Source organism: Ursus americanus, chromosome 8, assembly GCF_024610735.1.
Source record: "Ursus americanus isolate L20-20 chromosome 8, mUrsAme1.1.p, whole genome shotgun sequence".
Taxonomy (NCBI): Eukaryota; Metazoa; Chordata; class Mammalia; order Carnivora; family Ursidae; genus Ursus; species Ursus americanus.
In genome coordinates this window covers 1,897,602-1,921,317 of record NC_142134.1, presented here as the reverse complement: position 1 = coordinate 1,921,317, position 23,716 = coordinate 1,897,602, and the positions used below count along the sequence as shown (strand labels likewise).

Genomic DNA, 23,716 nt, shown 5'->3' with positions numbered 1-23,716 from the left:
CCAAACCAACCATTTAGAGCGCTGTCTAGGGGGCTGGTGGGTAACAGAGAAGCGAGAGAGAATTTTTGTATTTATTATAGCAAAAGAAAGATGAGCCTAGAAAACAAAGAGGTCATAGCACTTTGCTAAACTTAGCAACTTAAATCCAGAAAGCGTGTATATATTCTCACAGCAAAATTCTGAAAGTCAACAAACAAGTAGAGCCAAATATACACTGAGCACCCCACCAAGAAACCATTAATTACTATTACATAGAGTTGTGCTTCAGAACCACTAATTAAACATTTATTGAATGTTCAAGGTACTTAAAAAGGAGTTTATAATTTTGTTAATTAAATGACGCTTTAATGTATGCATTATGTCTTGGAATTAGCTAAGTCATATGTGGATAACATTACATTAATAAAATGAATACATTTTATGTATACACGGAGAGACTGGAAAATGCCTTCAACAACTTTATTCTTTACAAAATATATAAATAAATAAAACAATTCAACTTCGAAAGTATTACCACATTCAAGAAGATATTGCTATCACCATTCTAAATTGCTGGAGTGCATTGATCTGTTCCTTCATCTTCCAATTCTAGTGGCAAAATGAAAACTGAACTGAAATTAAGTTGGACTGTGACAACATTGCCAGGGACAGGCACATAAAGTAATAAACACAGTCATGTCCAAACAGGGAATGCTGGGCCCCCGGAAAAGAGACAGGACAGGAGTCTACTGTGTCCTGCACTCGGGCACGTCTTTCCCAGAGGAGGCGTGCCAAGGAGCGGGCTGGGGATCCACACTCTCCGCTCCAGCAGTTTGCTCTTCTGAGAAGAAACAAAAAGCAAAACAACCCAAAGTAATCTTATTTTAAAAAAAACAACACAAAATTTGAATACAACCGGAAATGGAAACGATGTTAAGACAGCAGACATATGAAGAACGAAAAATGACAATACTATGGTCATTAACCTCCTCATGTTTAGTCATTAAAAAGGTGTATTTCAGTTTATCAGAGGTGGAGAAGTTTATTCCCCATTTCCTCATAGCATCAACTGTTAGAGAAGCCATTTTGTATATAAAACCAAGAAGGTTTTATAATAGTCACTTGAAATTCATCAGTTTGGGATTCAAAGTGGATCAAACATTGATTGAGTCTAATTTTCCTTTGCCCTAATTCTAGGGAAAAAATGCTGTGCTAAACAAATAGCATATATTTTGGAGAATATTTAGTCATTCTTAGAACACTCTGGGGCTTTAAAAAGCACTTCACTGCATTTATGTTTATAAACAATATTCATTTTCAAATGATTATATACATTAAAGTAAATCTCACAAACCCAGTCTTTGCAATTATCTCAAGTTGTTGAGAAAATTTAAGTTAATCTTTTATAATTCAAATTAAAAACTAACATTAAAATTCTTTTAGAATGGTATTTTACTAATTCTGGCTGGGAGTATGTCCTTTAATTCTGAATTGGTCAGTTTTTTTTTTTATTTATAAAGATTTTATTTATTTGACAGAGAGCACACAAGCAGGGGGAGCAGCAGGGCAGAGGGGAAGGGAGAAGCAGACTCCCCGCTCAGCGGGGAGCACGATGCGGCCTCGATCCCAGGATCCTCGGATCATGACCTGAGCTGAAGGCAGATGTCAACTGACTGAGACACCCAGCCACCTCTGAATCGGTCAGTTTTTAATTCATATATTCTTCCAGCATACTCTTTTATTTATTTCACTTAAAGATAGTACCAGAGTGATCCATAGATTGATAAAAAGACTTAGGCATTTCTATTTGTGGTTGAATTAATTCATATCATGCATGTGCCTCTGGCACTATCAGATAAAATCAAAAGGTGATTAAAAGTTTCTCAGTTTTTCTTGGCACCTGGGTGGCTTAGTTGGTTAAGTGTCTGCCTTCAGCTCAGGTCATGATTCTGGGGTCCTGGAACTGAGTCCCACATGGGGCTCCCTGCTCAGCAGGGAGTCTGCTTCTCCCTCTCCCTCTGCCCCTAACCCCGCTCGGGCTCTCTCTCTCTCTAATAAATAAATACAATCTTCAAAAAAGTTTCTCAGTTTTTCAAAAGACACCTCTAAAATAGTGTGTATGTATGTACATCAAAAGTTCCATGTAAGTGCTAGATAATGGAAGTTCTTTAAATGTTTGTTAAATACTATTCCATAAAGTGAACAGTTCGGAAATTTTTTCAAATTGTTTGGTGCCTTCCTATATCCCCAGCACTTCCAGACTGCTGGCTTGATCTAATTTTGATGTATAGCTGATGAGGATGGACTGATTTCTTCTAACGTCACACAGTGGAGCTCTCACAAACCCTGGCTACCTTCGCTTGGGGCCACAAACGATCTGGCAGCTGCCTCTCTCAGTGTACAGTTTTGTGGCTTTAGATGTTTACGACTGTGCAAGGGCCTTTCTGACAGGCCGATGCGCTGTCCCACGGACACGAGATCAGTGCTGTGTGGTGAGAAGAACGGCAAGAAAGGCAGTATTACAGAGCCTCTCCGCCAACACTCCACACCCCTGTGTCCAGCACCGGGCAGCGCTGGGGGACCTCTGACACTGCCTCCCTCCGACCAGTCAGGCACCGCGCACTACTGACTTGACTCCCAGATCTCCTCTGTCTGTCCCCTTCTCTCCACCTCTCCTGTACCTGCTCGCATCCTCGCTACTATCACCTCTCGCTTGGACAACTGTCATCAACTCTTGCTCCTATTATTTGTTGGTTACCGTATAGCGAAGGTGGTGTGTTCAAAACTTAGAACTCATCACGATCCCCTCCATCATGTTTAAAATCTTTCAAAAGCTTCCTCTACATGCTTTCAGGATAAAGTAAAAATTCCTTTATACTATCTACAAATTCCCACACACCTGGCTCTTCTTCTCTTTGGCTTCATTGCCTCCATCCCCAGCAGCTTGTGTTCACTGTGCTCTGGCCAGCTTTCTTTCAACCCTTCCCCTGGTTACAGTCCCTCCACCTTGGGGCTGTCACTATTCTGTCTGCCTGAAACACTCCTCCCTCCCCTCTTTGTTAAGCTAACTCACGTTAACCTCTTAGATCTCAGCTTCCTTCTTAAGACTTCCTTAACATTCCTGAGACAAAAACCTATTATAAGCCTCACAGTCTTTTACACTCTAGAATTTTACCTGTTTCTATTTTTTGACTACTTGATTACCGTGTGTATCTCCTAGTAGACTGTAAGCTCCCATAGGGTAGGGACCATGTCTGGTTTTGCTTATCAATGTACCATCACGGTCTCATCTCTGACACATAGTTGGAAACCAAATTTTTTTTTGCTGATTGCATGAATTAATAAGTAAATGAAACAAGTCTATGATCTGGCCTGTGTAAAATGAATATAATGCTATTGGAAATACCGGCCCATTGCATTGATAAGAAAGGGTTCTTTAGTAAAAGTTTTGTTTATAGGGTAGTGTTTTCATGTTTCAAGTTGCTTATTTATCTTGGGAAAAGTCGAAGGTTTAAGAGGCAGAATAAAGACTAAACTTGGGGTAAAAAATGATGCACTTTAGAGCTGTGCTTTGGAGAAACTTTCTCACAACAGAAGTCTGTGCACCGTAGCTTGCTCAATTATACCTTGTCTAAGCTTGCCCTTTGGGGCCACAAATTAAAGATAAGTTCTGACAGTTATCCCCCGATTTCCAAAGAACCAGTAGACTCACGTACCTGGGCAAAGGCCTAAACCCGAGTTATCAAAATAGCAAACTGGATGAGGTAGAGACTTTGATCGGCTGTCAAAAAACCAAGACTTCGGTGATTCCCTTGGCACAGGATCTTGTAAATTCTGTTCCTTGCATTGAGATGGCGAATGTGGCCTCTTTTTGGAAGCTGTTCTAGTCACTTTAGGAGACTGTGGAGAATTCTCAGAACTAACTTCTCTGTGAGTCTCTTTTTTAAGGATTCTCTCCTTCCATGTTTTGACCTCATTGGAAAGATGATGATTATTGCTTGAATATAGGAGAAAAAAAAAAAAGACTAAGTCAGCACAATTCCTGAATTTATTCACACAGTACATTCGTTCTCTATGCACTGGCCACACTGTATGCCTTTCAGTTCCACCAACGGGTTATTCTTCCTGACCGAAAGCCTGTGTACGTGTTGCCTTCTGTCTAGAAGGCTTACCTGTCTCTCCTTTCATCTGGCCTACTTCTTACCCTTTTCCACAGCTACTCTTCTATCAGTTTCTTCACCATCACCCCTTGCCAGACCTAGATAAGGTCCTATATGTGTTTTTTTGTTGTTGCTGTTTAATAGCACTCATTGCAAAAAATTAGTTGTTTGTATAATTATTTGTTTAATGCCTATTTTTCTTCTATCGTAACATTAGTAAAGTGCTTGGCACAAGATTCTAATCTTTGATAGAAGCCAAATATTGGATTTGTTAGAACTGTTTATAAAGTAAAAGCAAAGAGGCTACAATAATGGACTTAAGGCATTCTCCTTTGACTTGGGCATGCAGATTCGTGGTCTATTTACGCTGCCTCTCAACAGTCTTTGTTTACTTCCTGTTTCTTGGCTAGGTTAAAAATAGGTCAATTGATAGTTAGCAAACATCTGGAATGGGGGTACTACAGTCTTATTCCTTTTAAAAAACATTTATTACATATATTCTAAAAATTACTTTCCCCGTATGCATGAAGGGTTGCCAACTGCAAAAAACACGTATGGGGGTGTATAGACCAAGCTCCCCACATGTAATAGCCAGAAGCATAATTTTGATATCACGTAAGCAGATCTTACCTTAATAGTTCATTCTTTTGCTTTATTAGCTGTTCATTTTGCTGCTTTAACTTAGAGATTTCTTTTTCTAGCCGTATATATTCACTTTTCAAAATAAGAGCTTTTGTGCTTTGTACGATGCCACTACCACCTCCGCAAGTTAAGGGTTTATTTGAAGGCTGAGAGTCCGTACATTCTGATACAACTGTGAGTGAGGCAAATACACAAATAGGTGATCGTTTTAATTATCTCCAAAGTTCAAAACAAACATTACGAAGAGCCACGAGTCACTGCAAAAACCAGAACATCTCAATCACCATGTCCCTAGACGCCATCCTTCCTTCCTCCTTCTGCCTCCCTTCCCAAGACTATTTGATCAACGCTTCTCATTGTCTCTAGAGTCCTCCCGCTTCTCTCCAGCCACCACTTGCACTAGCACGACACTGCTCGCTGGAATCTTCCACTAGGACGGCAGCAGCAGCAATCCCCCCGGTTAGAGCTGTTCTTCACTGCTCTCTCCTCTGCATCAGTGGACACACCGGAGGGCTTCTTACAGCACAGAAGGTGTGTGTGCGGTCCACCACCGGGCATTCGGTGCACTGTAAGTTCTCAACACATCCTTGTTAACCAAACAGAACTCAGAATGATACTAAAGCATCTATTATTAAGTGTTCTATACTACGTGTGTGAAAATACGGTAAGGAGCTGTTTTGTAAAATTGCATAGGAACGTGAGGCGCATATAAAGTGGAACACTCCATTGTGTAACTGATGATCACAAAAGGTACGGTGTGTGCGGGGGATACGCAGTGTCCATTTTCTTTTGAATTACTCCGAGTTCGGATACAGTGTGTACCTGAAAGTCACAAATCAAGAGTAATTATCCTGACCGTTCTGGAACAACAAAGCATGCTCGTTTCTAGTTTTATCCCTTGAAGTTTTCCAGGTAGGGGTGCACTTCTGCAATAGACCCTAGAGAAGTTCAGGCCAAACGTGTACCAGACAACATCTTTAACACTATCTCTTTTTTTTTTTTTTAATGAGTGGACAGTAATACACACAAGTATTATCTTTTGTTGGCTTGACACTTAGAATTTTCAGTGTGCTTTCACACACAACTTTCAGTTTGATCCTTACAATATGTGTATATATATAGGCTGGGAGGTCAGGTATTTTCCCCATGATTTCATGAAGTGAGGGGGACCTGCCCCTGACTTAGTTCACTCCTTACAATATGTGTATATATATAGGCTGGGAGGTCAGGTATTTTCCCCATGATTTCATGAAGTGAGGGGGACCTGCCCCTGACTTAGTTCACTGCTTGTTTACTACACAGAGCTGTCCCAAGTACTGCTCAGCATCCTCTCTTTTCAAATGAAACACAAGAGACAGTAATACGGAAAAAGGTACAGGTTGAGGAATGCACATGAGGAAATTTGATCATTAGATTTGAAAATTGTATCTAAGATAAATTTGAAAGACTTTGCAAGTAAGCATCAACTCTATTTTCAGTACTAAGAACATGTAGGATATTATTTCCTTATTTCTATGGTGTGCTGATTGTATTTTTACTGTGCATGTGGTTAAAATCTATTACAACGTGTTTGTATTTTTATCAGGAAGGGTACTTCTACCTTGAAGTTACGTCACTCTTTTATACTACTGAAGATATCTTCACTCTTGTGGAAAGATCTGATAATGCAAAGGTAAAATTCTTATCTTTTAAGACTCTATAACGGATAAATAGTTGAGATTACAAGAAACTAAGGAGATGGCACTGGATAAATATGATCCCAATAAATTCATTTCAAAAATAGTTTTTTCTAAATTAGTGGTTAACAGGTTTATTCTTGACTGTCACATATATAATGGTCTTCCAAGTGTCTAAGTGTATTGAGAAATAAAATGGAAAGGATCTGGAAATATAAGCATTTTCTACTTACTTGAGGTATCTTGGGCTTGTTGATTTCTTCTAAGATTTTCTCTCAATACCCTTATAACTTCTTTCTGATATTCTACAGTGGCTTTTGTAGAAGTGATTCTAATAAGAACAACAACAGAAACATGGAAAAGCTTTGCAACTAATTTTTAATGGAAGAATAAATAGAACTGTTATCAAGAATTTTCTAATGAGATATATCACATTGACATAAAACCCGTAAGTGGCAGTAGATAACCCTCTTGGATTAAAGTATTTTATAGCTATAACACCATCAAATTGGAAGTATTCTGTTTGGTTGCAGGAGTAATTTTTAAAATTCTTTTTAAATTTCTGGAAGCCCAATAGCTATTAATTGGATATAATTAGCAGAGCATAAAAGTAAAAAGAACTACCTATTTCTACATTGTCAGGGAACAAACCCTGGCTGCAGTTCTAGTTTAATGTTACAAAGGTCAAATTCTGCTCACTGTTCCATAGTAGAAAGTGATATTTTAGGAATTGTTGGCGTAAGTGTTAATCAGCCATGATAAATCATGAAACTTTCTGCCTTTAGTGACTCTGAGAGTATCTGCTGATTCTATTTTATACTTAAAATTACCTTTCTAAAAAAAAAAAAGATTTATTTATTTGAAAGAGAGACACACACACACACACACACACACACACACACACACACACACACACACACACACACACACACACACAGTGCAGGGGGAGAGCCAGAGAGAAACTCAAACAGACTCCGTGCTGAGCCCAACGTGGAACTTGATCTCGGAACCCTGAGGTCACGACCTGAGTCAAAACCAAGAGTTAGACGCTTAACTGACTGCATCACCCAGATCCCCCTAAAATTGCTTTTTTTGTAATGAAGAACTTGATAGGTATAAGTTTCACAAAAACGAATAGTCTTATCAATGGAAGGCTGGTTAGAATGCATGAAACTTCCCACTGCTACTTTTTGGGCAAATTAGGTATCACTGTTATATATTTATAGGAAGAACAAAAAGCATTAGGAGTCAGAAGGAATCTTAAGAAATCATCTAATACAAAACTATCCTTACTGTTTATGAATACAAAGACCAGAGAGATTAAACAGCCTAAATGTGAGGTGATTTAATAATAAGTGGCAATATTATATTTCTAATTCAGTGTCTCTGACTCTGTAAAATGTTCTTTCATTACACTATATCATAAAGAACTTTAGACATGCCATTATATACAGTAGTATATGTAAATAAATAAAAAGAGGTTATGCTTTTGGGTACAAAATACCATAATTTAAAAGGAAATACAATTTTATACAAAAACACAAGAACAAATTAAATGAAGAGGCCCAACAGAAATCTTAGGTGAACTGCTAAACACACACAGATACACATATATACACAGGTTCTTACCATTCATTTTCAAGCATAAAAAGGGCCTTTTTAAGCTGTTTATGTAAGACAGCAAGATGCATCAAAAGACACGGTGCGTTAGTAATTGACCAGAACTATGCTTATTTTTAAAAACTTTGCAGATGTAATGAGAATTTAACAAGTTTAAAATCTGTGGATGTTTGTATTTACTTTTAAAAGCAGTAAAAGTATTTCCATATATTTTAATAAGTTAACCAATGCAAAAAATTTAGAAGGGAAATTTAAGCTATTAAAGTCATGTTCAGTTAAGGCAAAGACATACTCTTTTTCAAACTCTTTGGCATTTTTCATCTTCTCTAGGTCTATTTTCACTAGCTTCATTTTGAGGTCTTCAATTTCTTCTTTATAGGGCTTAGCTCCTAAAGCAACTTTGTCCTAAATTTTTTAGAGAAAAGAAAAATAAAATAATTTCAGAGCAGTTTAAAAGAGCTGTTAACTACCTTGATTTGGTAGGAACATTTTAAAACAGCAAACTCCAAATATATGGAAAGCAGAAAAGGCACAAAATTTAACCCTAAAATGAACAAGTAGATATCTGATGTGAAGTATACAGGAAACTACTGGAAGATAATATGTAATTAGGAACACATGACCTTCATTTGTTAAAACAAAATTTTTTTCCAATTAAAAATTATATACTTAACCAAAATGAAACAGAAAGGTTGAAAACAATGGGTAGACAAACGTAAATCAGGAAAAACCAAAAAGATGTCAGAATGGGAATATAAATATCAAACTAGAACTCAATTCAAGGTACAGAGTATTATAAAGTGTTGTTGGGATATTTGTACTCAAAGATGGTTCAGTCCAGTGCTGTAAATGTATCTACTTTCTACTCAGAGAAAAAAAAAAATCATATGTAAATACATACTTACATATATTTAAACTTTTTTATAAATAGACTTCTATTTTTTATTTTTATTTTATTTTTTTTTTAAAGATTTTATTTATTTATTTGACAGAGAGAGAGAGACAGCCAGCGAGAGAGGGAACACAGGCAGGGGAAGTAGGAGAGGAAGAAGCAGGCTCCCAGCGGAGGAGCCTGATGTGGGGCTCGATCCCAGGACTCTGGGATTACGCCCCAAGCTGAAGGCAGACACTTAACGACTGAGCCACCCAGGCACCCCAAGACTTCTATTTTTTAGAGCAACTTTAGGTTCATAGAAAAGTTGAGCAAAGTACAGATTTCCGATATACCCTTGTTGTGCTCCATCTCCCTCCCCACCCTGCCCATTTCCCCTATTATTAACATCATATTTTGGTGTGCTATATTTGTTACAAATGATGGGCCAATATCGATACATTTCAGGCTGCATTAGGGCCTATTGTTTGCATTGTACATTCTACGGGTTTTGACAAATGTACAATGACATGTTCATCATTATTATATCATACAGAATAGACTCGCTGTCTTAAAAATCCCATGTTCCACCTATTTATCCTTCCCTCCCTCACACCTTCTGGACCATTGGCAATCATTGATCTTTTTACTGCCTCCCTGGTTTTGCCTTTTCCAGAATGTCATACAGTTGGAATCACTCTTCAGATTGGCTTTTTTTAATTAACAGTGTGCATTTAAGGTTCATCCATGTCTTTACGGCTCGATAGCTTATTTCTTATTATTGCTGAATAAATCACTCGTTTCTTTTTATCGCTCTACCACAGCTATACATTGGAGAATTAGATATTGAACAAAAAATAAAACCCATCTAAATAGAGACCTAGAGAGCTCTCTTTATTCCTCCAGGCTTTCCCAACCCAACTCCCATGGAAACATTTATGCACATACCGCGGCTAGCGAAGACTAAAAAGATGCAAAACCTCCAAAAAATGATAGATGCTCAGCTTAAAGAAATGGATGGCTGGGTAAGTAAGGTAAGCCCATTCCTGGAGGAGCCCACTGCTTGCTTAGTCACAGCACCAGTTCAATGCCCTACCTTCTGAGTCAGATGCTGATATCACGGACTCCCTGCGCATGTGACTGTCTGGAGTGTGGGCAGTTTTGTAAGAAACTGCCAAACTCTCTTTCAAACTGGCTGCCCCATTTGCAGTCCGACCGGCAATGAACTCCTATTGCTCCACCTCCTCACCAGCATTTAGTGTGGTGATTGGGATTTTGGCCATCACGGCATTTTGAGTTACCGTAAGTGTGTAGTGGTATTTTGTAATTCTCCAATGACATATGATGCTGAGAATCTTTTCATATGCTTATTTGTCACATGTATATATTCTTAGGTGGGGTGTCGGCTCAGACCTGTTGCCTATTTTTTAATTGGCTTTTTTTTTTTTTATCACTGAGTTTTAAGAGTTCTTCGTATATTTGGGACAATATTCCTTTATCAGATATGTGTTTTGCAAAGATTTTTCTTCTAGTCTGTGCCTTGTCTTTTTATTTTCTTAACTGTCTTTCACAGAGCATTATACCCTTTTGCCAAAATCCTCTGATGACTTCCCATCTCACTCAAAATAAGCCGAAGTTCTTATAACAGACTGTGAGACCCTTTATGATTTGACTGTCTGCTACTTCTCACCTTATTTCCCACCTCTACCTCCTTGCTCACTCTGCTCAGGAGACACTGGCTTTCTTGTTTCTTAAACATACCTACACTTTTTGTGATTTCCTTTGCCTGGAAGATCCTTCCCTTACCACACAGCTCACCCATCCCCTCAAGTCATCTTAGTGGTGTGACTCTCCTCAGCTCTTTATAAGATCATATCTGCTTCCCTCACGCTCCCACTTTCACCCAGTACCCACACACCATTTTGTCTAGCTTCATTTTTTTCCCATCATACTTTTTACCATCTGACACACATATATACTTGCTTATTTTCTCTCTTCCTGAACCAGAATGTAAGCTCCTTGAAGGAAAGGAACACTTTTTATTCCTTTCCACTGCTGTACACATGACATCTACAACAATGACCAACATATACCGCATACTCAACAAATCTATCTTGATTGAATAAAAATGTGATTTGACATATTAAATAATTACTCTCAAAAATTCTAAAGCTTTACAATTGATTTTCTTGGTTTTTAGCTTTACATTTAACAAAATTGAGACTGTTTTTTATTACCTCTCTGTTTCATGTCTTAATGAACGGACCAGAACTTTTAGAACAATGTTAAAATGATGAAAGGAGCAGACATTCTTGACTTGTTCTTAATTTTAACTGAAATGAAGAGATAGCAAACTTAAGGGCCTATCAGGGTCAGACTCAAGCAAAAGAAGTGTGAGAAGGGCTAGAGTTCAAACAAAGAGCTGTGGTAAGGATGTGATGAATGAAGGTATGATTTGTGTAATGGCATTCAAGGTCAAAGACAAATTACTATTCTCCCTAAAGTGAATAGGTCAGATTCAGAGGCTACCAGGTGGGGCTCAATAATGGGATAAAAAAAAAAAAAAAAAAAAAGAATTTAAAAATGTACTTATCTAATAAAGAGTAAATATTTAGATGAGCTTTTTCCCTGAAAAATGAAAATATACATTTTAAACTATAAGGAATATTTATATACCTTTTAAAAAGTAATTTTTCTAGGAATATAGAAAATAATCATTATTTTACATGAAAATACACTCTTGCATTTCATTTCTAAATTTCCACTTGCTTTTTTAAGCTTGAGTACTGAACTTCAGACGTTACATAAGTAACAGGAAGTTCAAGATCGGAGTTCCAAATTACCCACCAAATTCAACAGTAAAAGAAAAAAAATCCTTTTATTATAAAATGAGTTCGTTAAGTTACCTGAAGTACTTGGATCATTTCTTTTGCTTTTTCAAGGCATTTATTTGATTCATTAACTTGAGCTTTTGCTATTACGTTATTAGTCATCTCAAGTTCTTTCTGCATCTTTATAATCTTGCTTTCCTTGTGTGTAGCACTTTCTTTGGCTTCACGCAGTGAAGTTTCCAGCTTCTGAATTTTCTGTTTGAAAAAGCACACATATATGAGGTGTGCCATGCAGGCAGAATCACAGTATATAAGACAAAGATGATCATACATAGGTATTAATGTTTCAGACTGCTTTAACAAAGGATAGAAGAGACACCAAATGTCACTCAATTTACCCATGTATTATTTTCTTTATTTAGAAGCTGATGATTTTTGTATTAAAAAAGACCCAAATTTTATGTTATAAGGTTTAGTGTTATTTTATTAACTAGTTAGTATGGTGCCTGTTTAAATTAATTAATTGTTTAAATTAACAGTTTAAATTAACACCACTTAAAAGAAATACACTTGTTAACTAACTCTTTAAGTAATGCATATAACTACTCTTTATTTTTATTACCTAGTTTTTAAATTAAAACATATAGGTATGTAAGAAAATTCGAAGGCATATAATGAAGGGTAAGTTTCCCTGTCTCAGAACCCCAGCTGACCGTGCAGCAACCACTACTAAACTCTTTCAAGTATATCCTTCCAGAAATTTTCTATGCCTATCTGAGCATTTGTGAATATAGAGTTATAAAAACAGTCAGTCATACATACTACAGTCAGTCAGTAGAACATACTGAATATACAGTTTTGTTTTTTTTTTAACTTGGCAATATATTTTCCAGATTTTTCCATTACCAACACATAGAGATCTCTCCACCTTTTTGTTTTCATGGATATGTATGTCCTGTTTCTTAGAGGTACTATAAATTAGTTAACCTATCAACTGCTAATGAACATCTATTTCCAGTCTTTTGCAAGTAAAAAAATACCTGAATTTAAATACCTGAATTTGTCTGTATTTATAAGATTATTCACCTACACACACATATACAGGTTTTCCTAGAAAATGTCTGTTTCTTCTTGGCCCATCCAGAATTTATTTTTGTTTAAGTGAGTGAGGTAGAAACCCAGATTTATTTTTTCCCAGGTGGCTAGCTGGTTGTCTGGAATCAAACATTAAGTAAATCATCTTTTCCCCACCGAGTAGGCTGTTACCATTATCAAACACTGAATATTTTCCTCCTTGAATGTACTGCTGAACTCTCTACTCTGGTCTACTGCTCTATTTGTCTCTTTCTGTATCATTACCAAACTGTTCTATGCTACTCTAATTTGTCATAATTACTAAAGCAATGGCATATAATAATTATCTGATAGGGTATTTTCTGGGATTACTGAAGACGGAATTTCCTCCTGCTTCTTTATTGCTTTGGTTGATGGGTTCAATATTTCTGCTATTTTTGTCTCCACCAGCTATTGAGGTCTGTAGGGATTAGCAAATCAATAAACTGTACTAGTGACCTTCTAGTTTCCACTGGTAATTGATTATTAAACTGGTGGTTGATATTTTAAGTATTTATTTTGGTAAAAATGATAAATTATGATTTACTCTTAGGTTCTTTACTAAGTTATTTTGTGAGCTAACAAAATAAAATAGCATGTTTGCTTCACAGATTCCCAAATAAGGCTAGTTATTAAATTAACTGAATCATTCAAATAATGTATTGATTCTTGGCTACAGGTTTATCTGCATAAAGACATCTGTTATATTTTTAGCCTCTTCCATTTTAATTTTGATATAACATTAACCAATATTAAAGACTTTGATGATAACTAGAGAAAAGATGAATTGCCCTTTCCCTCTAAGCTAGTTCTATAAATAGACAGATTATAGTTCAATAAAAAGTTACATGATTGAAGAAATTTATAATGTACAGTAATGGCACTTTAAGCAGCATATGTATCTCTTAACCAAATTAAGCTATGAGTTACTTCTGTTTTAGAATTTAAAGGGAAGATCTCATATAATAGATACAGTTCTGTACTTGAGTGATAGCCGCAATAGAACTAAATTTAAAAAAGAAGCCCATCACACAAACATGGTCCATGTTCCCTAATACATTTAATACTATAATTTTACTCTGAAATGTTATATAAAATGCATTTTTAACTGATCAATTTGCAAATTGAAAAACATCTTATAAGAAATCACATACCTCTGTCGTTAGTTGTGTGGCTCTTGATGTAACATGGAGATTCTTATTGTCTTCTGTAGCAGAATGAACAACGATATCAGGCGTCAGGGAGATCTTCAAAGTTTGGTAGTTTTTAAATAGTTGTTCATTTTTCTCTCTCACTGATTTCAGGTCACGTTCCCATTTTCTGGCTATGGTAGCATTTCTTTCTTCAAATTCTGTAGATTCATTCATTATAGCCTATTGAATAGTAAAACACCATTCTAGCTCTCTTTGCTCCAACTGCACGTACAACAGGCAACTTTGACTACTGTATATTTTACCAAGTATATGAGACAGGGATTACTTCAGAGAGCAGAATGAATATTCTGATCAGTGGAATGTAAAACAAATTAACAAGCTGGCCTTAAGCAATGTGGGTTCTTGTGAATCTGTATACTAGAGCCAGTCACTTTGGGAACAACGCTATATACATCTCTGAACGTCAGAGTTGAAGATCAGTGCATAAGACAGTAATACCACCAAGATGAAAAGTACATCTCAGAGAAGTTGCTGGACAGGCTTGTCTACGGCACGGCCACAGCTGCTGCCTGTAGCCCTGAAACAGGCTCATGTCTCACTCTGTCTGAGGCTACTTGGGGGAAAGGCTCAGTTCCTACAGAAGCAGGGAGAAGTGAGAAAGGAAAGAGGATTCAAGATTCCCTAAGAGGAAATTGATTATTACACCCCAAGATTTTATCTTCTTTATACATGTAAGTGGATATTTTTAATTATCTTAAGGAAGCATACATAACATGTTAGAGGAAGAACATGTTTTACCCAGTTTTTTCAAACAAAAAAATAAAGTATATACAAATAAATTAAAGAAGCATACCTAAGATTAAGTTGCTCTAAGTCTTTTTTAAGAAAAAGGTAGAAAAATTAGAGCAAACAACAAAAAGAATGAGGTAGCACACACACACAAAATCACTACTTACAATTATTTTCTTATTATAGAAGTTATTCACTTGACAAATCTTATCATTTTCTTTTTGGATGCCATTTTTAAGCTTTTCTATATCAAAATGAGTATTCAACCATTCTTCCAAAAACTGGGTTATTTCTTTCCTATTACTTAGCACTTGCTGAAATTCAGTCTTTATGCAGTGGGAGTCATTTTCTGAAAGATCTTTGAGAATTTCCTGTTTGAAAAATAAGTATTGAATTGCCTGAACATTAAGAGAGTTATCTTTTTTATCTAAATATCACATAAATATCATGAAAAGTAGAAAATACCTTACTGAACTCTCATTCTTAATATTTTGAGTATTTTGAAATAAACATAATTCTAATTATTTTAGTTGTATTAGAAATATAATTCTAATTTAAAACTCTGTTCTAGTGATTTGCATAATACAAGTCTGGCAGTATAAGCTATGTAAGGAATGTCTACAAATTCTGCCTGTTAGAATTAAGAACCATCAAAACTAAAACTATCTGTGACCACTAATCACAACATAGGCAGTGCTTCTGCACATAGCTTTTCTGTGCACCCAGGCCTTTCATGCATGTCGGGAACTGGATGCCAGCCTCACACTGCTGGGTGAGAGCAAGACACTCCACGAGGAGTTGTAATAAAATCGTTCCTGACTCCCAGCCACAGATCTAGGACATTTTAGAAAGCATTCGGAAACTCATCCTGGGCTTCTATGGATTCCCACTTGTTGGTACTAAATCTATTTTTCTGTATCTGTGGAGTCCTGAAAGGCAGCTGGCTAGTCCATTATGTGGCACTCTTCACATCTGGCCAGCTGTCAACCTGCAGCCTATTTTTAATTTCCGGAAAATGAAAATGGTTCTAAGCACATGAGAAGGTACCTTATCTATATGATAAAAAGGCCTAAAATCTAATTAAACCACTTAAAATAAATTATACCTCAATATGTAGATCCATATTCTGGCTCAATTTGAGGTCCGTTAATTCTCTGGATGGCACATCATAATCTTGTTGAAGGTGCTGTATTTTAATTAGCAGTTCATTTTGCTTTTCCACTTCATCAATAAAAGCCACTTCAAATTTATTGATGCATTCATGTTGTTCTTCCTTTGTCTTTGTCACATGGCTTAACACATACTTGTAGAAAAGCATTAAACAAATTGGGAAGTGAACCTTTATCACATTCACAGGAAGTTTTAAACCCTCAAGACAAAGAGGTGGGATGGCATCTCTTGTTTATCTTTATCCCCTGGTAAGTGAGGAAGAAGGAAAGAGCCTCTCTCTAGCCCCAACTTTCTCCTCTCAGTATCTTGGGAGAATAATTTCCAGACTTCAAGTTCCTTATTTTGGATTCCCTACTGGATACACCTTATGGATGTCCTACAGTTACTCAGATTCACTGTTAAAATGTAACATAATCTCTTTCCCTATGAAGTCATCTTTCTCTTCTGCTCACTTTTTGGTTAACTGTATCACCAATCATGCAGGTATCCCAGCTAGACGCCTGAGATTCATTTTCCACATTCTCTCCTGCCTACCTTGGTTGGCTAACCAATGCAGGCATACCAGCCTCAAGATGTACTTCTCACATGTGGTTAGATGTTTGGCATCAAGGTGACAATAATCTGAATGCCATATGTTCCATGGACCTCTTGGATAAATTCTGGATATCTGATTGCCAGGATTTGGGGAAGAATATCAGGGCCTGAGAGGCAATCTACCTAGGAAAGACAGACACCAATGCCCTACTTCCTCAATCTTCCACCACTCCTTAACCTCTTACAATCTGGCTCTTCCCTAACCACTCAATTGAAACCGCTCTGACAAAGGTCAACAATTACCTCTATTTTCAACAAATTGAGGGTATCTCTTCAGTTCAGATTCTGGCTGTCTGAAGTATCTGCCACTCGTGACCACTTCATCTTTGACATGCTGTCCTCCACTGACTTGAGCAATAGCATTTTTGCTTGATTTTCTCCTCTTTGCCATTTCAAACCTCAAACCCGTTTGTTGCTCTCTTTTCTGCTACTGCCTCTTGAAAATTTATTTTTTCCAGAGTTCTCTTCTTATCCTAAGGCTCTTATTTTTCTATTATGCTTTCTGGGTGACCTTACTCACACATGTATTATCTAGCATCTATATGCTGATGAATTCCAAACCTTTATCTTTAGTCCTGACTTGTCTCCTGACAAATCTTAGACTCATAACTACGTGCCTACTTGTTTCTCTTCTTGAATGCTCCATCATGGGTATTTCTACCTCAAAACATCTCAAACTAAACACCTGAATACTTCTCCTGCCTCACCTGCTTTGCTCCTCTTTTTTTCTTTGTCAGTTAATGATACCACTATCCATAAACCTGGCTACGCTCAAATCCTGGCACTCAATCTAAGCATCTCCTGCCTTACCTCCACTATCAATCACATGAACCTACTATTTTAAGCTGCTGAATATTTAATTTCTTTTATCCTCCCCGTGCCTACGAACCCTTTTCTAGTGGTATGGTCACCTACAATATCTCATCTGGACCACTATAACTGCCTCTTGTCTCTTGTCTCTGCCACAAACTCATTGCTTTTCTATGGTGAAGTAGCTAAAATGGTCATCTGATCATGCTACTGCTCCCAGTTAGAAATCCCCTCCCGGTGGCTCCCCATCATCTGCAAAATGAACTCTACGCATTACTGCTCAAGTCCAGCTTCTACTGCAACTCTACCTGGTGTGTCGTACAACCTGCGCGTGCCTCTATCGCCACACTTCCTAGCTGCTGCTATGTTTGCCTCATGCGCTAGACTAGGAGATAGCTGAGATGTTATTCCTGTGTGTCTCTAGCACCACGATGGTATGTAGGCTCACAAGGAGAGCTCAAGTTTTGTTGAATGAACAGGTCCTAGAGGCATGGTGGAGCTTGCACGTACTATTCTGAGATGCACATAATCTTTAATTCAGTGGTAAATATACTAAAGAGCAAATATGCCAACTCCCAAAGTAGGACTTAAATACACTGATGTTAAAACTAAAATTTATAGCAATATTTACAAAGATATTACTAAAAAAGGTGGTACCTGAAATTTCCTCACGACTCTGTGAAATTCCATTGAACATCTTTGGTTTGTAGCGAGAAGTTTTTGAATTTGTTTGATTTGTGGATATGGAAGTGAAAGGTTTGCTTTTACTCTATCTGAAAGCTCTTTTTGGGTTTCAACTTCTTTCTCCATGTCAAGAGATAGTTTATTTAAGCCCTCGTAATGATTATACATCTCTGAATATCTCTTCAGAAGCTCCTAAGGAAAATTAGAAACCATTCAGTTTAACAATTCATCCTAATTTAACAACAACTAGTTCTTGTCCTAGAATTGGTTTTTTTTTTTGAATTTTTAAATTTAAGTAAATTTATTTTTTTAATGAAATTCAATTAATTAACATATAATGTATTATTTGTTTCAGGGGTACAGGTCTGTGATTCATCAGTCTTATATAACACCCAGCGCTCATTATATCACATACCTTCCCCAATGTCCATCACCTAGTTACCCCATCCCTCCACCCCTCTCCCCTCCAGCAACCCTGTTTGTTTCCCATGATTAAGACTCTCTTATGGTTTGTCTGCTTCTCTGGTTTCATCTGGTTTCATTTTTTCCTCTCTTCCCCTATGATCCTTGCCCTAGAATTGTAACAAAACTTACGCTTTAACATTTTCTGTATTACAGAAACAAATTAAGACCTTTGTGTGAAAAAAGAAAAAAAAGGAAATTCTTATTGTTGATTTTGGATTATAGAAATAATATTTAATTACTCTGAAAATTAAAAAAATTTAAATATAACAAAGAAAACCAGAAACAACCATTGTTATCATTTTGATACATTTTCTTTTAGTTTTTTGAGCATTCATGATTTAAATGGCCGTCTACAAAGAGCGAAGATAAATTTGAGTGAATTCAATCTAGTATGTACTATATAGTTCAAGACTGAATGCTGGCTCATGCTTGCCTTTGGTCTTAGTATGAATCACATTATGATATGGAACAGCACTGTGTAGTCATTCATTTGTACTTTTAATACATATTCTGATAAGAATGTGCTAAGTGACATAAAAACACACAGAAAAAGTCTTTAGGGATCTTGCTTTTGGAAAGGAGTGGCAGTTAATCCTGTTGACATTCTCCCTCAGCTTATATCCAGAACCCAAATATTTCCCACTGCTCCCACTGATACGTCTTTAGGCTGAGCCACCGTCATCTTGGCCTCCTTCCACTCCGTCCATTTTCAACACAACAATCAGAGTCGTCCCTCTAAAATTTAAGTCGGATCGTGCCCCTCTCATGATCAAAACCCTCCAACAGATCTTGATCTCACACAGAGTAAAACCCAAAGACCTCTCAAGGCCCCACAGCTGCATCTTCCCCAGGAGCTCTCTGACCTCATTTCTTATCTGCTCTCGCCCTTCTTGATGCTCCTGGACTCACCAGGCAGGCTTCGGCCTCAGGAATTTTGTACTTGCCAATTTTTCTTCTCATTCTGTTCTTCCCCCAGACAGCTATATGGCTTAATCCTTTACCTCTTTCAGGTATTTACTCGAATACCACCTTTCCAGTGGGGACTTAAAATCACAACCCCCCACTGTTTTGTGAGTTTATGTATGTACATACGCACACACATGCACACCTATACTAGATTATAAAATTTCAAAAACACTGAGCACTACCTACTCATTCCACAGACGTTCCTTGGATTCCGTTTAGGCCTTTGGAGGAGTACCCACATTCATTTGTAATCTTAACAGGACACTTACTTTGATCCGAGAGCACTTTTCTCTCAGGCTTTCTGGGAGGTGGTGTTTTTCGTTACATTGTGACTGTTTCCCATATTTTACTACCTCTTCATGGTTCTGCTGGTCCTGTGTTGGTACAAAGAAATAAACAAAGCTTTAACTATAACTACATTCATATATAACGTCTACATGCTTTTCCAATTACATTTTTTCACATTATTTCAATAGTGGAATTATAAACTTGTAAGTCAAAAACGGAGTTAAAAGTGGCCAGAAAATGAATAACGGTACCACTAAGTATTGTAGTGAGATGCCTCAACTCATTGAGTAAAAACGTGGAAGAACCACATATTTTTTTGAGATGGGATTTATTCCTGTAACCATCAGAGTTGAAAACTAGATATTAGATTTATATCTGATTCTTAGGATTCCAAGTCTCTGAATTAGAATTAGTCTCTGAATTGCTGCCAAATAATACACTAGCAAAACCACCTAAACTGTATCTATTCATACCCTTCCCAGCACCTTGGAACACAAAATGCAGATCTTGTTACATTTTGTACTTCTGATTAGAAGTATAAAACAAAACCTTTTCTCCCATTTATTCACTACACTACTTAGAAGAATGACTGTTTAATAAATATTTGTTGAATGAGTTAAATTTCTTCATAAATTTAATTAGGGTACACATAAGGATGGTTCCCAAGTGTCCATGTCTCTACTGATATGGCAAATGATACGGTCTTCTACTCTTGTTGAATTATGAGAATAAAAAAAGATGTTTATAGATTTTTTACAATTTCTTATTTGTCTAAATTTTATGTTTTTTTCTAGAGGGTTCAACTGAGTTTTTTAAGATGTGATTCTGAATGTGCAAAGACAGTTACACTGGCTGAACCTCCTTCTGCTGCATGTCTGGCCGCTTCCCTCCCACTTCACTGACAAGAGCGCATGCCTAAAACTCCATCGTGTGGAGGCAGAGAAATGGGCACTTACTCTTTTACAAATCTAGTCCTTCAAATCTTTTTCTATTGAGGATAACGTCATTTCCTGGTTTAAAAAACCCTTTTAAAAATTACATCAAAGAAATAGTCTGCTGTATGTAACAAACATTTTCTTAAAAATAAATAATTAAAATGATATTTTCTGAAAAATACTTTGGCTTCTTTGAAAACTGTATCATTTTCTATTTGTGTGAAAAATTATAGTAATAGCTTTCCCATTACCCTTTACCGTTTGTAGAAATTTCCAAAAAGAAAAGAAAAAAGAAAAGAAAAACCCACAAGCCCTCTCTCCAAAAAAACCCAAAAACAAACAAACAAAAAAACCAAACCAAAAAAACCCAAAAACCCCACAACAGCAACAAAACCAAATTATTTCCCTTTCCGAAAAACCTTAATTCTTATAAACAGTTACTAGATAAGGGAAGATTCTGAACTCACTCTAGCTATCATTTCTCTTAAGGTTTCTCTGAATTGGTCTCTTTCCATTTTGAGAGACTCTTTTATCTTCCTTAGCTCATCTCTTTCCTTAGCTAAAATTCTTATTTCTTCAAGGCTTTTATGAAGTGTCTTAGTCAAGTGTAAGTTATCCATTTCCACACTTTGCATACATAAATTTTGGGCCTTAAACTGCTGCTTCAATTGTTCCATTTTGTTTATATTTTTATGAGTTTTATTGGCATCTTCTTTCATTTTAAGAAGTTGAAGCTCTTTTTTCTGAAGTTCTTGTATCTTGAGATAATTATAAAACAAGTTAGAATACAAATAATTCCTTCAAGGAAGGAAAATAGTATCTACTGGTTATATATGCACATCTATAACTCTATCTATATATCTATATATCTATATCCTTTCTCATTCCACAAATGATTTTAGACAGTTATTCCCCAAAGAACAAAACAACACATACCTTTTTCTGTAACTCATCTTTAGATTTATTTAAATCCTTTTGAATAGTTGAAATCTGAGTTGTCTTTTCTGAAACTCTCTCTCTGAATTTATCAATAGTTTCTTGGTGTTCTTTCAAATGCATATGAGCAATTTTTAGTTCTTGCTGTGTCTCCAAATCCTTTATTAGAAGAAATTGAGAAATATCACGATATACAGGCACATTTCTTTTCCTTAATGTTGAACTAAACAAAATCTTAAAAAATGCATGCTTATAGTTAAAAACAATCAACACACCACCCCCAGATTAGAACCGTACAGAAGGATATAAACTAAAGTCCTTGTCCCTAGCTGCCCCCATCCTCACTGGGCTCCCTGGTGAACTCTGCCACTGCTTTCCTCCCTCTCATACCACTTGGACACATCATTCTAAATCAATAACACATAAAAAGGGCCCATTCTCATACTTAGCAATCCATTTTACAAATGGACCCCACTTAGTGTCTTATTGGTGGACACTTGAATTACTTCTAGCTTTTTATCGCCACTAACAATGTTGCAGTGAATGCTGTTGTATTTCTGCCCAAATGTGTGAATATATTGGTAGGATAAATTTCTACGGCTGGAATCACAGTAGCAGATATATATGCTGACAAATCTTTAATAAGGCAGTGTCGAATTGTCTCCCTAAAAGGTTATAGCATTCACATTTTCACCAACAGTGTTGTAAGAAGGAAGCTTCTGGTATGTAAAACACATTTACTGGGTAGGTGGAAAGAGCACAACTCACTCTAGCTATGGTTTCCTGGAGGTTTGCCTGGAGCTGGTCTCTCTCCAATTTCAGATTATCTCTTTCTTTCATTACAGATTTCATTTCTTCAAGGTTTTCATGAAGCTTCTGAGCCAAATTTAAGTTCTCCATTTCTATTTTATCCAGAGTTAAACTTTGGGCCTTGAATTGTTTCTTCAATCGCTCTATTTCAGACATTTTTTTCTGCGACTCACTGACATCTTCCTTTAACTTAAAAAGTTGATGTTCATTTGCTTTAAGTTGTTGAATCTTAAGATAATCATAAATTATCTATTAGGACACAGACAGTTTTTAAGGGAAAGGTAAAGAATAGTTTCTAAATCAATTAAGACAATAGTCTTCCTATGTTGCTCATTAATATTCTGTATAATTTCACACAAAATTTATTTTCTCTTGAGGTTTAATATATATAAGTACATTAATCTTAAGTGTATAGCTTAATTATTCTTGACATATGTATACATCTACATAATTATAACCCAGACTAAAATTTAAAACATGTCTAGCACCCCGTAAGTTTCCTGTGTGCCCCCCTCCTAGAGCTAACCGCTATGCTGAACTTTCTTCATCCTAGATGAGTCTGGTCTGCTTTTGAACTTGTAAATCACAATGTATTTATCCATTCTCCTATTGATAGACATTTCACTTATTTTCCGTTGTTTTGCTGTTATGATTATAGAACTGTTACGAGCGTTCTTGTACATAACACTATGTGGCAGTAGGCATTTCCCCTCTTAGGTACATACTCAAGGAGCAGAATGCTGAGCCACAGGCAGGTGTATGTTCAGCATTAGTAAAAACTGCCAAGACGTTTTCCGATGTGGCTAAAGCATTTTACATCCCAAAGGAGCTTAGGCACAAATAAATCAAATATCCAAACAAGCACATTCTCCATACCTTTTCTTGTAATTTAGCATTTGAATTTTCTAAATCCATTTGCATATTTGATATTTCATCTGTCTTCTCAGAAACAACGTCTTTGAGTTTATCAATAGTTTCCTGGTGCTCTTTCACATGCATGTAAGCAATTCTTAGTTCCTCTTGTTTTTTCAGCTCCTTTATCATGAGAGAAATTTTAAGAACGGTGACACAGCTTAATATTAACTAGCATTTTTTTTCTGAAAATGATACATTTCCTTAGTATAAATAATAAAACTATTACTTCTTATTCTACATCTTTGTTGTTAGGAAGTTATAAGCTTTCCCTGCCTCCCTTTCTCTGTCCTCACCTCCCTACAACCTAC

The 23,716-nt window shown here is 36.5% G+C and overlaps 1 protein-coding gene across 4 annotated transcripts in view; it reads right to left on the bottom strand.

Moving 5' to 3' along the window:
• Positions 1-271: 271 nt before the first annotated feature.
• Positions 272-23,716, bottom strand: part of CENPE (centromere protein E) — a 77,758-nt gene continuing 54,313 nt past the window's right edge. For 3 of the 4 annotated variants that reach the window (XM_045792833.2, XM_045792858.2, XM_045792851.2), the window contains 14 exons: positions 23,370-23,528; positions 22,452-22,721; positions 21,684-21,842; positions 19,794-19,898; positions 18,067-18,285; positions 15,941-16,138; positions 15,003-15,206; positions 14,047-14,265; positions 11,855-12,034; positions 8,370-8,482; positions 6,691-6,788; positions 4,770-4,953; positions 3,696-3,976; positions 272-820 (listed from right to left, as the gene is read on the bottom strand). In XM_045792833.2, coding sequence (XP_045648789.1) covers positions 726-820; positions 3,696-3,976; positions 4,770-4,953; positions 6,691-6,788; positions 8,370-8,482; positions 11,855-12,034; positions 14,047-14,265; positions 15,003-15,206; positions 15,941-16,138; positions 18,067-18,285; positions 19,794-19,898; positions 21,684-21,842; positions 22,452-22,721; positions 23,370-23,528 — 2,484 coding nt within the window. In that variant the 3' untranslated portion in view covers positions 272-725. The remainder of the gene's footprint in view (positions 821-3,695; positions 3,977-4,769; positions 4,954-6,690; positions 6,789-8,369; positions 8,483-11,854; positions 12,035-14,046; positions 14,266-15,002; positions 15,207-15,940; positions 16,139-18,066; positions 18,286-19,793; positions 19,899-21,683; positions 21,843-22,451; positions 22,722-23,369; positions 23,529-23,716) is intronic. The other variant, XM_045792840.2, reaches the window with a different exon arrangement.